The sequence below is a fragment of the Ursus americanus genome, chromosome 34 (assembly GCF_024610735.1).
Source record: "Ursus americanus isolate L20-20 chromosome 34, mUrsAme1.1.p, whole genome shotgun sequence".
Lineage (NCBI taxonomy): Eukaryota > Metazoa > Chordata > Mammalia > Carnivora > Ursidae > Ursus > Ursus americanus.
Window position 1 is genome coordinate 17,282,253 of NC_142160.1, and position 17,722 is coordinate 17,299,974.

The 17,722-nt window shown below is 40.3% G+C and overlaps 1 protein-coding gene across 8 annotated transcripts in view; it reads right to left on the reverse strand.

The window, feature by feature from the left end:
- The window catches only part of PRUNE2 (prune homolog 2 with BCH domain), a 249,271-nt gene that overhangs the window by 174,627 nt on the left and 56,922 nt on the right, over positions 1-17,722 (reverse strand). For all 8 annotated transcript variants that reach the window (XM_087858856.1, XM_087858859.1, XM_087858857.1 and 5 more), the window contains exons 5-6: positions 3,537-3,689; positions 490-584 (exon numbers count right to left, since the gene is read on the reverse strand). In XM_087858856.1, coding sequence (XP_087714982.1) covers positions 490-584; positions 3,537-3,689 — 248 coding nt within the window. The remainder of the gene's footprint in view (positions 1-489; positions 585-3,536; positions 3,690-17,722) is intronic.

Below are 17,722 nucleotides of genomic sequence, written 5' to 3' on the forward strand. Positions count from 1 at the left end.
TGTCACCATTGATTACCAAAAATGACATGCATCCAAATAGCTTACAAGGGCCAAAGAACAACTCGTTTTCTTCGAAAAGTTCTATGGACGATGTGGGGTGGTGCACAGAAAAACTGGAAGTGAATCCAATCACATATATAATCATCGCTAGTAAACACACTATACAGATGCACACATACAAATGTGACTGTTTGTGTTTTAGGTTTTGTTTTACTGAGATGAATGAAATAGCACTCGCCTTGGGAATCCATGTTTGCCATTTTTCATTGACTTGGCACAATGGTTTCATCCAAAATAATAACCCACATTCTTAGTCCAATATATCATAAAGAAGCATTCAGAGCAAAAGACTAACACTGACTTATGCTGTAGAGAGTTGTATACCAGTTGCTCAGACTGCAGTTCTGTAAAATCTGTCATTGCCAAAAAAACCCCAACCAACCAACCAACCAAACGAAAGAACAAACAAAAAACTATTTCTACCCTTACCTCGAGGGTCATGTTCACGGTACTAATGGCCACTTTTATTTCTCCATCTGACAGTTCCTTCAGATCTTTCAGCATTGTCCGTTCAATACTTAAACCTGTAGATGAGAGGGGAAAACATTATGTTACCCTTGGGGAACTGTTCTTGGTAATATCAAGGGATCATGTAAAGAATTCATCCTGTTAATTTCAATATCCCCCCTCCCCCGAGATCTCTTTTATCCGTAAACACATATGAAGGCAAAAATCACATTGGTGACAATATTTGTACCAGTTAGGTTCCCAGCAGGAAACAGAATTCACCCTTCATGATGAAAAAATAAGATTTTTGGCATGCCACTTACAGAGATGTGGTGAGAGTGAGAAAATGAATGAAGGATGGTGAGGCATCCAGACACTAGCAAAAGGACAAAGGAAAGAAACAGAAAGTAGAGGAGAGGGGCTGCCAGAAACTTAGCATCAAATCAGTAAGGAAACAAGGAAGAAATACTACAGCCTCTCTCTTCTCCTTCCCTTGAACTTCATGCCCCATGTGGTGCTAACTCTTCTCACTAACCAAACTGAGCCAGAAGCCACAGGACTCAAACATTCAGAAGTAAAAGCTTCTAGAGGCCCATAACAGACAAGGGCAGAGAATGGAATGGGGAGAGGTGGGCAAAGGAGGAAAACCTAGCGTTATTATGCAAAGTAGCTAAGTCATACCTCACGAGGCCAAAATTTGCTTTCAGGATGGATTTAGTTGAGGCCCCATATTTTCTAGTGTAACTTTACTCAAAATGCACTTTTTATTTAAAAAGTGAGTTTTTATTTATTTTTATTTATTTATGGGTTATACTTATAACCCATAAAACTATCATGATTAAATTGGTCACCCTTGTAATAGACTTTAGCAATTGGAGCCACTGGATTCCTTAAATGATGGGAAGAATAATCTGGAATGGCTGAATTATCCAGAACTGCATAGTTTGAGTCAGCCAACCAATGCGCTTCAATAAAATCTATCCCTGAAAAATAGGAAAAGGTCTGGCTTGACTTTTAACTCTCACCCTAGGATATTGTATGTGATTAGGCCTAACCTCTTGGGGGAGAAGACCCGTAATAAAGCCCAGTAGAGTACATACATCCTTCCCAGATGTATGTTAAGACACCAGAGTTGACTACTTTCCCTCCCAACTAGAACATTCTGTCAATCACAGCAGTGTGGGGAGGGAAACAGACAGAGTACGAAATATTTTTCTTTGACTTCAAGACCGAAAGGCCACCATCAACTATACTGCAGCATAAAATGATTTATAGAATATACTGTGACATTAAAAGCTTGGTCTAGTTTTGGGGTGCCTGGGTGGTGCATTCGGTTAAGCACCCGACTCTTGGTTTTAGCTCAGGTCATGATCTCAGGGTCATGAGATCAAGCCCCACGTCAGGCTCTGCGCTCAGTGCAGAGTCTGCTTAAGACTCTCTGCCCCTCCCCCCGGCTCTCTCTCTCTCTCTCTTTTTCTCTCAATTAAATAAATAAATTAAAAAAAAAAAAAAAGCTTGATCTAGGCTTGAAAGTGAATGACAAGGGGCGCCTGGGTGGCTCAGTCAGTTAAGTGTCTGCTTTCAGCTCAGGTCATGATCCCAGGGTCCTGGGATCAAGCCCGGCATCGGGCTTCCTGCTCAGCAGAGCACCTGCTTCTCCCTCTCGCGCTCCCCCTACTTGTGTTCTCTCTCTCTGTTAAATAGATAAATAAAATTTATTTTTATAAAAAAAAGAAAGTAAATGACAAAATACACGTACATCCACACACATACACTGGTAGCAGCTGCGTCGGTGCCCCACTCACTCTTGCTCAGATCTTGCCATCACAGTGTGCGCCAGCATCATGCCCATACACCAGCACCTGAGTCTCTTCCTGAGGCCTTTTTCTGGCCACCAGAGCCTCCTCTGGGGGAATTCACAGCTCCTGGGACCAAGTAGCCCTCAACAGTCCAGTGCAATGCTGGTAAATGTTGAACAATCAGCAACTAACCTGATTTGTAATGTTTGCTGGTTTCTGTGGTGTCAATACTTCCACCGTGGTGGATTTCAAGCTGCCAACCCAACATCGCCCAACTCAAAAAACTCCTGAAAATTTACCAACCAGCCCCTGGAGCTTGGATGGACAAATTTAACAACCTGCACCCTTTCGGGTGGGATAACACTGAGGTGCAATTTCACACCCTTTCCTTGGGTTCCCTAGCGGGATGAAGGCATGACTTCCCACACAGCTAACCTGCTTGATAGACCACGCCATCCCCCGTCAGTGTGCCCAGGGATCACCTGCCAAATAAGCTGCTTTGCTTCGGGCTCTGCCCCTGGGGGTTCCAAACTAAGGGAGAAAGCTACGTCTACGTCTGGGTTTCAGTCCTGGCCTGGTCACCTGCCAACTGTGTATGTGACGACAAGAAAGCAAAGCTGCCTCTCTGAGCCTCAGTGTTCAAATCTGGAAATTGGGGATAATAATAGCACCTGAACTCTCAGGGTTGCCACAAAGACTCAGTAAGATAATCCATGCCAAGGTATACCAGCAAAACTTGGTGTGTATCAGGCACTCTGTGAATTAGATCTATTTAGGATTATTATAAAACAATTAAGCCAGGAAACCCATTGTCTTGGTAAAGCTGAGATTGAGAGAATAATTTTATCTGCTTAGCTGTCTTCTTTCTTCTCTTTTCTTTCCTAAAATTAATTGATTTATGAAATCCCATTGTGCTTGACATTGCTCCTGCCATATTCTCAGAATAGAACCCACTCCGCACAGGGATTTCATGTAATGAGGCATCTGGGGTGCACATTAGACGCGTGAATTAACCATATATCCAGACACAAAGGCCTCAGAGGAGAGGCTGCATCAGCTGCCTGCTTCCAGGTGAGCCGACGTTATGTGCCTGGAAACCTGCCACGAGCACAAACAATAGGGAAGAAAAGGAAGACAACCTCAAATTCACTTTCTGGGCCCCGGCCACATGCCATCCCATAAACCTCCCCTACTCAGAGGCTGCGACAGAGCTGGGGGACAGTCACTCACCCTGAGCACTGAATTGGGTCTCCTGCAGGACGTTGATAATGTCCTCTCTTGGAGGCAAGCTAGGAAACTTGTCTTCCAGGATAGAGAGAATTTCTTCTTGCTTCTCTGAGATCTTCTCGGAGCCCATGGTCATCCACTTGAAAAGGATGCTACCTAAAAGGTATGAATGAAAATGGCCTTCAACTTTCCAGCCGCACCAGGAAAATAATGTTTTCTGGCCTCTCGATCTATACTTCGCCTTCCAACTTCTTCCCTGGACCAGAGGCCTCCACAGAGTAGCACTCAAGAGGCAGCTTTTAGAAACCCCTTCAGAAGGGGGAATGAAGCATGAGAGACTATGGACTCTGAGAAACAAACTGAGGGCTTCAGAGGGGAGGGGGTGTGGGAATGGGAGAGGCCGGTGATGGGTAGTAAGGAGGGCACGTATTGCATGGAGCACTGGGTGTTATACGCAACTAATGAATCATGGAACTTTACATCAAAAACCAGGGATGTACTGTATGGTGACTAACATAATATAATAAAAAAATATTATTACAAAAAAAAATAAAGTTTTCCTCATTAAAAAAAAAGGGGGGGGGTGCCTAGGTGGCACAGCGGTTAAGCGTCTGCCTTCAGCTCAGGGCGTGATCCCGGCGTTATGGGATCGAGCCCCACATCAGGCTCCTCCGCTATGGCCTGCTTCTTCCTCTCCCACTCCCCCTGCTTGTGTTCCCTCTCTCGCTGGCTGTCTCTATCTCTGTCAAATAAATAAATAAATCTTAAAAAAAAAAAGAAAGAAAGAAAGAAAGAAAGAAAGAAAGAAAGAAAGAAAGAAAGAAAGAAAGAAAGAAAGAAAGAAAGAAACCCCTTCGGATACTGTCTGCCCTGCCTCTTTGTTCACCAGGTATTAACCTCCATACCTTGACTATAGCACTTTGTGGTATGAGTTTATGGATAAAGGAACAAAATGCATAGCTTTTCCCACACAAACATACAAAATGATATATGTTGCTTTACGATTTCAGAATGGAACTGAATGGCCAACTATTTTAAAATATTCAAATTTTTTAATATTTCCCTTTACTATTCCCTTTAAGAGACCACAGAGAAGACTGTTCCCGCTCATCACGGTATTGATTTCACGTAGGAACTTTTTCCTTTTAACAACGAAACGACTGCAAAGTCCCACTGTCCACAACAAAGCAATCTGACAAGGTCACCACCTGAAGCCCACTCTCTGTCTTCCAGGCACCACACACTGCTTTGACGTCACCACCATCTATTTATAAGAATTCACAAACTGGGTCTAAATTACAGACTTCGATTACAAAGTAATTTGCCGACATGAACGACCCACCTCTGACACACTCCTGGAATTTCTATGCACGATCGCATACCTTGAAAAGGAGGAGTTACCACCTGTCATATCCCCTTCCCCTGCCTCCTGATCCCAGGCTAACACGGAGCCATGGGGAAAGAAAAGTTTTGCTTAACGGTGAATGATTAAACTCTCTAAAAATCCCCACACCTATGGATTAATCAAGATGTCACCATCTCTCTGGTTTTTGTTCTGACCTTAATGATAGTCATGGGGGAGACAAAAGGAAGAGAGAGGTAGGAATGAAAAAGGAGAAATGATGTAGTGAGTGAGAGAAAACCATAGTATGCCATCTCAGCATCTATCCTAAAATCTACAGAACCTAGAGATTAGATCTACACTCACCATTAAACATCTTGAAAAACCTCATGCAAGTCATCTGGCCTGTTACCACTTGCCCACTTTAAAACAGAAATAATACTTTTTTCCCAGCTTATAAAGTTATATGGGGAATTAATGAATGTAAACATCAAAATAACAAGCAAATAATGCCTAATATATTTACAACATTCATTCCTTCCTTCCTTCCTTCCTTCCTTCCTTCCTTCCTTCCTTCCTTCCTTCCTTCAGCAAAGAACTAGTAAGCACCTACTACAGGCCAGGCATTGTGCTAGGTGCTAATGATTCAAGACTGAAATAGAGATAGTCATGCCCCGTGAACCTCAGAGTAGTTCAGGGGCTACAAACAAGTAAACGCAGATGATTTCTTTATTTGGGGGATAAGAAATAGCACTGGGAAAATACACAGCACTCCAGATCTAGGCCAGAACTTAGGAGTCAAAAAAAGTTTTGTAGAGAGAGTTAACTTTTGCTGAGACTTGAAGGATATCTTAAGGTGAAGGCAAAGTACGAAGATCCTGGGTCGGGTAGACCGCGTGCAGAGACAGGGAGGTGGGAGAGGCTCTGGCCGCCTCACAGAACGGAAAGCAATTAATCAGAGCCAGGTAGTATGGTTTCAGAAAAAAAATGTTGGAAAATTTGGTTGGCGAGGTGGAGGGGCAAGGTCATGAAGGGCCTTACAAGCTGTCTTAAAGTTTGTCTTTTATATTCTAAAGGAAATAGAGCGGCATTAAAAATTTTGAAGCCATGAGCAGTGCCTTGCTGGCTCAGTCAGTGGAGTGTGTGACTCTTGATCTTGGAGTCATGAGTTTGAGCCCTATGTTGGCCCAGAATTTACTTAAAAAAAAAAAGAAAGAGTTTTCACTAGCGAGAGATAACGTGTTCACATTCATGTTTATAAGAATCCCTCCAGCTACCAGGCAGAGAATGAATTAGACAGGGCATATAGGGAGAATTAGAAAGCCATTTTACTTTTTTTAAAAAAAGACTTTATTTATTTATTTATTTATTTATTTATTTATTTATTTGAGAGAGAGAGAGAGAGAGCAAGCATGAGTGGGGGAGGGGAAGAGGCAGAGGGAGAAAGAGACTTTCTGCCGAACAGGGATCCTGATGTGGGACTCAGTCCCAGAACCCTGGGATCATGACACTTAACCTACTGAACCACCCAGGCATCCTAGAAAGTGGTTTTAGATGAGAAATAAGGAAGGCACAGTCAGCATGAGGAGAAGTGCACAGATTCGAGACAAATTATCATTTAAATGCATAGAGTAACCAACTGGATTCTGAGTATACCCTTCAGCCTGACAATTACTGACATAGAATCCAAAACATAAAGATGGTTTTTTCACTCTTTGTTAAGGCAATGGTGAATCTGAATTTCAAAAAAAAAACCTCGTTTGCTTCTTGGGGCTCTGGCAAACTACCTGTACCAAGAACAAGGAGAAAAACTAGATTTAAAAAAAAAATCTGTGATGGTGTCAGACAGTTACACAGGTGACTATCTTAAAAGTTAAGAGCCCACATTTGGTGTGGTTTTTTCCTCTCTAGCTATTTGCTAATTCCTAAGTTGTAGCCAACGAGATAAGAACGTTCACAGATCTAATAATCATTTCACAGGAATAGTAAGACAAAAATTAGAGTGTAGGGATCTATCTACAGAAAAGGAGTGTTGGTTAAATAACCCAGGTTTTGAGGGGAGGCCCCTGGAGAGTTTATACCCTGGGATAGAGTTTGGAGAACTATGGTCTGCAGGTAAATCTGACCCACTGCCAGATGTTATAAATAAAGTTTTATTGGAATACAACCACACTTATTAATATTGCTTATGGATATTTTTGTGTTTGTAGTTGCAACAGAGACCAGTAGGTCTGCAAAGCCTAAAATATTTATTACCTGACCATATACAAATAGTTTGCTGAGTCTGCCATAGCAGAAGGATGAAGCGAAAATAGATTAGTCTTCACGATGACTGAAATCCTGATTTGAATCAGCTCAAACACAAAATAGATTAAGTTTATCTGATACTCTCCTAACTGCCTTTGAGGTGCAAAAGTAAATCCTCTCTAAAGCAAAAGACTCTCATCAACAACAGACTCCTCATCTCTATATTTTTCATGTATGTTATTCAGCAATCAATAAAAAATTGCCAGACATTAAAAAAATATGAACAAATGACTGAAAACTCGGGGCGGGGGGGCGGAAACTCATGAGACAAAGAATGGAAATGGAACTAGAGGGGATTTTAAAAAAATAGCTGGAGAATTAAGGTAGAGAGAATGTATAAATAAAATATTCAAAAGGAATTTTTTTAACTGTAAATTTAATAATTGAATTTAAGACTCAAAAAATGTGTTTAACAACAGATTAGATGAGGAGAAGATGAGTAAATTGGAAAATATGTCAGAAGAAAGTATCCATACTGAACTATCCATACTGAAGTATGGAAAGAAAAAAGGGAGTTAAAATATAGAAAAATATAGAAACGAGCATAAGGGGGGCGCCTGGGTGGCACAGCGGTTAAGCGTCTGCCTTCGGCTCAGGGCATGATCCCAGCAGTATGGGATCGAGCCCCACATCAGACTCTTCCTCTATGAGCCTGCTTCTTCCTCTCCCACTCCCCCTGCTTGTGTTCCCTCTCTCGCTGGCTGTCTCTATCTCTGTCAAATAAATAAATAAAATCTTTAAAAAAAAAAAAAAAGAAACGAGCATAAGGGACCCAGGGAACATGGAGAAAAGGTCTAACATTCATGCAATGGGAGTTTCCCTTGGAGAGGAAAGAAAATGGGACTGAAATTATATTTTAAAAGGCAACGGCCAATCACCTTTCAAAATTAGTGAAAGCTATCACCCTACCATTCACGTTAAACTAGGAACCCAAATCAGGATAAATGCAAAGAAAAAGACCTCTAGGCACATGACACTAAAACTGCTAAAAATTACAGAGAATAAACATTTTAAATCAATCAGAGAAAAAGGAGCATGGCTGTCAAAGGAACAACAATAAAACTGAGGGCTGACCTCATCAAAAATGATGACAGTCAGAAGACAATGGAATTATCTTCAAAGTGCAGATATAAGTGCTGATCTAAACTTCTCTACTGAGTGAACACATGCAAAATGAAGACATCTCCACAGAAATAAACTGAAACTGTGTGTCAAGAGAAAACCCACACTAAAATCAATAGTAAAAGAAGAAGAAAACTGCTATAGATGGAAGGAAAAAAAGACACTGGAGAATGTGAATATGTGGACAAGAATAAATCAATATTAGCTGTATAAAACTATTACAGTAACTTTTTAAAAAAAGATTTATTCATTTATTTTAGTGGGAAGGGGCCGAGGCAATGTAATTCACCATATTAATAGAAGAAACAAATCATATGATCACCTGAGGAGATGTCAAGTAGTAAAACTACGTCATAAAATCCAGGATTGAATCATCGTATAAAATCTCAGCCACGTGGAAATAGAACATAACTTCCTTAATTGGATGAAGGGCATTTATGAAAACCAAATAAAGAAAGCAAACCTTGTACTGAACTGTGAAGTACTGAAAACCTTCCACCTCAAATCAGGGGTGACACAGAGACGCCTACTCTCACCGTTTCACTGTGAACCCAGCCAGAGCAATGAGGCAAGAAAAAGAAGTAAGAGGTATAAGGAAAGGAAAAGGAGATATAAAACCCGTCTTTTCTCATAGACAGTACGCTTGTGTATATAAAAACTCAAAAGAACTCTAAATGAGGGGCGCCTGTGTAGCTCAGTCCATCAAGCATCTGCCTTCAGCTTGAGTCATGATCTCAGAGTCCTGGGATTGAGCCCCGTGTCGGGCTCTCTGCTCAGGAGGGAGTCGGCTTCTCCCTCTCTCTCTTGCTCTCGCTCTCAAATAAATTTTTTTTTTTTTTAAAAAGAGCCTATAAATGAGCTTAACATAGTAAGTAAATTTAGCAAGGTTGCATGATAGAAGTTTAATAATACAAAATCTGTATTTCTGAAAATAATCACAATTACAAAATTGAATTTAAAAATTAAAAAAAAACCTATAATAGCATCAAAATGTAAGATCCTTAGGAATAAATTTCACAAAAATGTGCCTGGTTTACTGTCAAACCAAGAATCTAATTTCTTTGATTTAGGGATCTTAGTTTTAAAATACATAAAATAGAAAAGCAGTGTTCAGAAATTAATCTGACACTGCACTAAACAGAGTCTTACAGAATAAGTCAATGAAAGAGACTTCCAACACTGATTTATGATTGTGACTTGACAATTTGAAAGATGATGTACTGATGTAAGTGGGAAAAAATAACTCAAAAAGATGCTCACCATACTCCCAGTTGTTTTTACTGCAAAAGAATGGCCATGGCCCAACTTTATTCAATGATTCATCTGAAGCAAATTTTTCTACTTCACATTAGCTATATACTTAGTTGTTTTTACTGCATAAGAATGGCCATGGCCCAACTTTATTCAATGATTCATCTGAAGCAAATTTTTCTACTTCACATTAGCTATATACTTAGTTAAATATCAATATCAGGATATATAGCAGCCAAAGGCACCTCCTGGCAAAATTAAAGCTGTTTTTGGAATAAGAGTTGATTTAACTTCCAGCAAATTCTGCAGAACTACAAAAAATATTTAAGTCCATACACATGTATCCAACAATGTCCTGGCTATTCACGGGCCAGGGGGAATTAACAAGAAGCAACAAAGAAAGCAATTACAATAAAACTGTAACAAACATTTCATTCCATTAGAAAAAAATCAACCACAATGTTCTTTGTTCAAAAGAATGGCAAAGTGAAGGACCTCTTGCCAAAAGCAATTGCAGTACATTAATATTAAACATGATCTAATGAAGTCAGAAGTTGTTTGGGGAAAACATTCACCACAGTAAAGGCATATTCTGCATGATAAATTCTTAGCAGAAAAGAAGGGATTTAAACCTCTTTCCTTCTTTCACTTGGGATTGATTCTTTTTTTCACCCTGAAACAAATAAATAAATAAATAAATAAAAGAATGAATAATGGGCGGGGTGGGGGAAGGAGAAGGAAGGAGAAAAAAAGATCGAAAATAGAACAGCTCACATTTTTGCCTGAAAAGGGATAAAAAAAGAAGCATATTACTCAAGTGCTTAATAATCTTATACATTTAAAACGTCTGAATTAAGAATAAGGCTCATCTTGGTAGGGCATAAGAACTCTGAGGTTGAGAAACTGTTCTGATTTTATATCTAGCAAAAAATTAAGTAAATAAATAATAAGTAATCTCTTTCCTCTACCCCCAACACAGATTGTCCCTCTTCCTCAGCGAAACAGGATGGATGAAATTCTCTTTGGACTTTGTAACCATTTCGGGAGACAGATGATTCACTGGGAGAAATGATTCCCTCTTTGGGCAGGAGAGGGAGAAAAAAAAAAAAAAAGCAAGAAAAAAATCTGGCACTGCTCCTTTCCCATTTGACCTCCTTAAAAGGATCTTTTTTGAAGCCGTTAATCCAGGCTACTAAAATAACAAGCAACTATTCTTTATTAAAGTTCAAATGGAACTGCCAATAGAAAGGAGAGAGTGTGTTTCTTAAAAACCTAGGGCATAGGTTTTCTACGCCCTAAGCGATGAACAATTGCCATTGCTTGTTTCACTATTCATAATTGTGGCTCTGTGAAGGCCTTCTACAAATAAATGTGACAGGCCTTTCTGGGGAAGTGTGGTTTTAATGGAAACCCGACTGGTAATCAGTGGCTGCAACTTCCTCGTTGCCAGCTGGTTCCCAGAAGCACACACACACACACACACACACGCACACACATGCGTGCCTGCACCAAATCCCCAATGCGATGATTCAGCAATTTAATGGACCTTAAATTTGGCAATAGTCCTGTAGTGCACACCTCTGGGGAAATTAAAGAACACAGGTTGAGGATTCTGGCGGGTTCATAATCGTTTGCTTTTGGCAAAAACTCAGGGCAAAACCAAACACCAACTTTAGGCCACTCTGACTGTCTACGGTGACTTTTAAACAGGTGCAGGTTGCAGCCTGTTTGAAAATGATAACAAAAGGATCGCAGAAGCGTAGAGTAGGAAGGGGAAAAAAAGAGCAGGAAGAGAGGAAAAGGAAATGCAGAAGAGGAGAAAGAAAATAAAGAAAAAAGAACCACGACAGCAAAAACAGACGTGGGGGAAGGGAAAGAAATAAAAAGACATTTCCAAAAATCAGGGTCGTTTACCATCCCGTCCGAACGAACACATGCTCTTCTTAGACAAATAATTAGAAAGTCATCTATGGAAGTAAGTCTGCTTCTTTCCAGATGAACGTGATGCTAATAATCTGGATCTTGAAATTCCAAGTTTGAAGTATGTCTTATTAAAAGACCACAGCAAGACCTAGCTTTTGTCAGATGTATTAATTGAAGGAAATGCAAACTACATGGACCTCATTAAATCCCCTGCATGGTCTGAACACACACTGGCTATGAGTGAGTCACCTGTTGACATTTACCCGTGACTGTCCTGCTGCGGCCCAGAGGGCACAGGGACAAGGGAGATTATTAGAGAAACACAGCAGGTTATTTCTACCCTGGCAACACAATGCCTACTTCTAATTGGTATATAAATGATTTTTAACAACATCCGTAATATCCAGGTTCTACCTCAATATTTGAATATGATACTCTCCCACAAGACAAACAGCAATATATATCTACAGCTTTCTGTGTAAGACTACAAAAGACTCCAGCATGATTGAATTTAAAGATTTATTTCCTGTATTGAGAGAAAAATAGCAACATGGAGAGAAAAGAAATTTAGAACAGAAAATCAGATTCCTACACTGGGTGTTATATGCAAATAATGAATCATGGAACATTGCATCAAAAACTGGGGATATACTGAATGGTGACTAATATAATAAAATAAAAATTATTAAAAAAAAAAAAAGAAAATCAGATTCCTAGACTAACAACAGTGAAGTTGATTAAAACACCACCGCTGCCCTGATTGACTGGGGAGTGGGAAATATCTGACACATTGCACTCAGTTCCTGCATAAACTGTTACTACAGATGTTGGAGGATGTCTATGACATTATCAGGGGTATTTTCCAGAAGACTGATGCGAGGGAAAAAATACTTTAGACTTAGATTTTTTTAAAGAAGGAACTGGGCTATGTATTTGTTTTAGTAATGATATATATATTACAATGTATTTGTTTTTTATTTTTTCAGTGGCTCCAGGAGGCTCATATGCCACGTTTTGGATTGAATACTATTTTTACTCCTTCAATATTCTTATTCTATCTTGATCTTATACCTTTCTTGACACATTTTTGTTTTTCCTGACTCTGACTTTTTTCCCCTGTTTTATTATATTTGCAAGCATTTTTGTAAACCACTTCATATACTCTATGTGAGAAGGACATGAATAATAAACAGATAAATGATAGATGATTGACTTATGCAAACAGATACTACATATATTTATTTATTTAAAGATTTTATTTATTTAGAGAGAGAGAGAGCATGTGTGTACAGAGGGGAAGGGCAGAGAGACAGAAAGAGAGAGAAAGGATCTCAAGCAGACTCCATTATGAGCACAGAGACCATCACGGGTTTAGATCTCAGGATCCCAAGATCATGACCCCCGCTGAAATCAAGAGTTGGAAGCTCGACCAACAAGCCACCCAGGTGCCCCAAACTATATTTAATATAAATGCAGACTTCTCATAACAATGAGAATATAACTATATGATTCTATTTACATAATATTCAAAACAGGCAAAACCAATCCATGGTATTATGGGGTACAGACAAGGGGTAGTAAAAGTATAAAGGAAGGCAAGGAAGTGTGTGCCATAAAAAGCAGACTGGTTACCTTCAGTTAAGGAGAAACTGAGTAGTGATGAGAAGGGTCACAATGAGGTCTTCTCGGTCTATTTCTTTACCCGGGTAATTGTTAAAAAGATGTTCCTTTTGTGATAATTCGCTGAGCTTTGTATTTATGTTTTGTCTTGTTTTGTGTATGTGTATTATACTCCATGAAAGGTTTAAAATTATATATACAGGGGCGCCTGGGTGGCTCGGTCAGTTAAGCATCTGCCTTCGGCTCAGGTCATGATCTCAGGGTTTGAGATCGAGCCCTGCACCGGGCTCCCTGCTCAGCAGGGAGTCTGCTTCTCCCTCTCCCCTTCCCTCTGCTTGTGCTCTCTTTCACTTGAGCTCTTTCTCTATCTCAAATAAATAAATAAATAAAATCTTTTAAAAAGTATATATACAATTATGTCTATGTATATATATATATATATAGAGAGAGAGAGAGAGAGACAACCAAAAGATGAAAATAAAAACAAAGGCTTGCAAAATAACAGAACAAATTCTACTAGGATTTCTAAAAGCTAAAAAAATAAAAATAAGAAGAGGGTTTATTACTGCAAAGAACAATGTCCAAATTCTGGACATTAAGAATGTTGGAGGGATGGGCAGGGATGAAATGGATAATCTCATTTCACAGAACTAACTAAATCAACACCGTCATAAAAATAGAAGGTATATACACAATTGTGCATAATCCATCTTATGACTGTGTTTATTGAGGGCCTCCTATGTGGCACGCACTGTTCCAGACACCAGAGACATGTCAGCGGAGCAGTGAACAAAACAGAGAAGGTCTGCTTTCTCGTGAAGCTTGCATTCTGGAGTGAAAGAGCAAAAGGAAGGAAGAAAGTTGCGACAGACATAAAGGTAATTAGATAGAAATAAGCATTCCAGAAGGAAGGGGCATCTTATGTAGATCCTTAAGAGTGGAAAGAGTTTGGCATATCTGGAAGACCGAAGGGCCCCATCCCTGGAACACTCAAAGGGAAAAGATAGGGAGGAATACATGACATGTCAGGGCAGGCAAGGAAGAGGTCATATTGTAGATTGGGTGCTTGGGGACGGTGCCTGGATTTTGAATGCGATGGATTTTAAGCAGGAGATTGACACGACTGATTTATACCTTTAAAAGGCCATTCTGACTACCTCATGAACAATAGCTTTTATGGAGGGAAGAGGGCAACACTCAGGCGGCCATTGCATTAGTTGGAAGAGACAGAATGGCAGCTTCAAGAGCATCACCAGTAGTGATCACAGGAGTGTGGACAGATTCACGTTACACTGTAGATGGAAAGTCAGCAGGACTGGCTGACAGATCAATGTGGGAGGAAAGGAAATAGAAAGAATCATCTTAGATTGTGGCTGGAGGAAACAGTAGTGGTTGGCAGTGCCTTCTACTGACATGGCAAAGCTGAGATAAAGCAGCTTTGGAGGCACAGGGGACTAAAGGGGTTCACTCCAGCCACGGTTAGGTGGTGGTGTTAGTTAGACATGCATGTGAAGATGTCACATGGGCACTGCAGACGAACCTGGAATATGCTAAAGAGAGATCTACAATCTCAGAATGAAATGAGGCCACTTAAGGATAGTATATAGACAGGAAACAGACTCTTAACTACAGAGAACCAACTGAAGGTTACCAGAAGGGAGGGCGCAGGGGATGGGGGAAGTAAGGGGATGGGGATTAAGGAGTGCACCTGTCGTGGGGAGCACTGGGTGATGTATGGAAGTGTTGAATTATTCTATTGTACACCTGAAACTAATATTATACTGTATGTTAACTAAGCAGGAATTTAAATAAAAACTTAAAAAAAAAAGAATAGCATATAGAAAAAAATGTCCCAGGATGAAAGTAGACAGCACTGTAATACTCAGAAGTTGAACAGGGGAGAAGGAGCTAACCAAGCAAGACTAAGGAAGAATAGGCCCAAACTCTCACACATGAGGGAACACACTGAAAATTACCCTTTTTTCCCCCCAGCATAGTGGCTAGGAGGCATACTGAGGGTCCTTTCCAGGGACTGAGGGGATCAATGGCCCACTTGAAATCCATTTACAGCACACCAGTGTGCCTCAGCATGACGTGTTCTAGGATATGACCACGGGAATGAAAGGCAAAGAACAATCAAATTGATTAAGTACTTTGTTCATAGTAAATTCAGGGTTTGGGGGTACAAAGTTCATAATAATATATCCCCCAAAGAGATCTAATTAAGACACTTTAAAAAAACTCTTCCAAGTCTCAGCCATAAATATTTAGTCTCACGACATCTGGAAACAGACATTTTTCAAAATTCTTTGTGGCAAGCGTGTGCATAGAAATTTTATTTTCCTTCAAGATCTAGAAAAATGCATAAATACACTCAAGAATTGTGTGTCAAATTAATGATTATTTTGAACACCCCAAAACATAAAATAACATACCTGTTTATAGAGAAAGCTCTTCGGACAGAGAACTATCCATGTTATGAAAATAAGGAATGTTAAAATTATTTACAGGCACGTCCAAAGCCTCCCATTTGGTTTGGTGTTAATACATGATTGGAAAACTATGAAATCTAACGTTGAGTTTAGTGAATATTGAAAAATTCGACTTGATTCCTTTCTGATACCTACTAAAGATTTAGGAACACTTATTTATTTATTTATTATAATTATTTTTTCAGATTTAATTAACCATCTGAGAGAGAGAGAGCAAGGAGGAGGCGAGAGGCAGAGGCAGAAGAAGTGGGAGAAGCAGACTCCCCGCTGAGCAGGGAACCCGACAAGACGAGGGGCTTGATCCCAGGACCCTGGGATCATGACCTGAGCCGAAGTCAAACTTCTTGGGACGCCTAAGTGGTTCAGTTGGTTAAGAGTCTGCCTTCGGCTCAGGTTATGATCCCAGGGTCCTGGGATCGAGTCCTGCATCAGGCTCCTTGCTCAGTGGGAACCTGCTTCTCCCTCTGCCTGCCGCTCCCAATGCTTGTGCTCTCTCTCTCTCTCTCTTGCTCTCTCTCTCTTTGACAATAAATAAATAAAATCTTAAAAAAAAAAATAAAGTCAAACCTCTTGGATCCCCATTCTTTAGTTCCTTCTTGGCACAATTGCTCAGTGATGTTCTGTGGCCTCTCCACACATGTACACACACTTACACATGCACACATGCATACTTTGGCCAAAGGTCTCCAGTGCATTCTTTTCACTGTAGTAAGCCACCTTCCAGACTTTGTGACCCTGGACTTTCTCTCATGACAGTATCTATATCTGCAGTCTTTGCACGTAGAGGCACTTCATCCTCTTACATCCCAATGTCCAAGCAGCAATCAAGTGACGTCCCTACTCTGCCAACTTCCTACAGGATACCATTTCAAGCCCAACCTTAAGAAAAACCTCCAATGATAAGAAAAAACAAGGCCCTTTACCATACCTCTGGTTCTTGGTAGCTCTGTTGACTAAAACCAACATCACTCATAAAAGGGTCTGCATCCGTTTTAATTCCTTAAATCTGAATATCATCATTATTATCATCATCGACAGCAAAATTATACCTTCGTACCGATGTATCACAGTTTGCTCTGATTTAACTATCTACAGAAAAGCAGGATGACGAGCGATTCGCGGACTACCTTCCTTTCCTGCTAAACAATGCGTGTATTTCTTTTTTTTTTTTTTAACATTTTATTTATTTATTTGACAGAGATAGAGACAGCCAGCGAGACAGGGAACACAAGCAGGGGGAGTGGGAGAGGAAGAAGCAGGCTCATAGCGGAAGAGCCTGATATGGGGCTCGATCCCATAACACCAGGATCACGCCCTGAGCCGAAGGCAGGAGCTTAACCGCTGTGCCACCCAGGTACCCCAATGCATGTATTTCTTGAACAAGACACCAAGCTTCTTAGTTTGCAAGAAATTCAAACAAAATATTCTCTAGTGTTTGCCTGCACTGCACATTCGCACCGTCAAACAACTTCTCTCTTGGCTGGGATCCCCAATTACCTTTCTTTTCCTTCTGCTCTGTCACAGAGATAAATGATTCGTATTTATTTGGTTTAGTTGAGGGCACAGTTTCCCACAGAGCATTTTTATAGCTGTCCGTTGCCAGAAAAAATTGAAAACAGGTTTACTGGGGCCATGAGTTCTAAAATATTCACAGGACCTACATAACTTTGGGACATTTTCCTCTCCACATTGTGGAAGAGACAGGAAGTGAAGGAAAGTGTCTTCAAAAGAGCGGTGTCAACGTACTCTTGGTCATCTCCTTCCATTTAAAAAAGTTCTTTCAGGGGCACCTGGGTGGCACAGCGGTTAAGCGTCTGCCTTCGGCTCAGGGCGTGATCCCAGCGTTCTGGGTTCGAGCCCCACATCAGGCTCCTCTGCTATGAGCCTGCTTCTTCCTCTCCCACTCCCCCTGCTTGTGTTCCCTCTCTCGCTGGCTGTCTCTATCTCTGTTAAATAAATAAATAAAATCTTTAAAAAAAAAAAAATAAATAAAAATAAAAAAGTTCTTTCAGTCTGTTAATCACTGTTTTTCACTTTCTTGTGTTAAATACTTCTGAGAAAAACCCATGTCTACCATGCTCAAGGTGGATTATTGAAAGAAAGAAAAAAAGCTTTATACGACACCCAAAGCT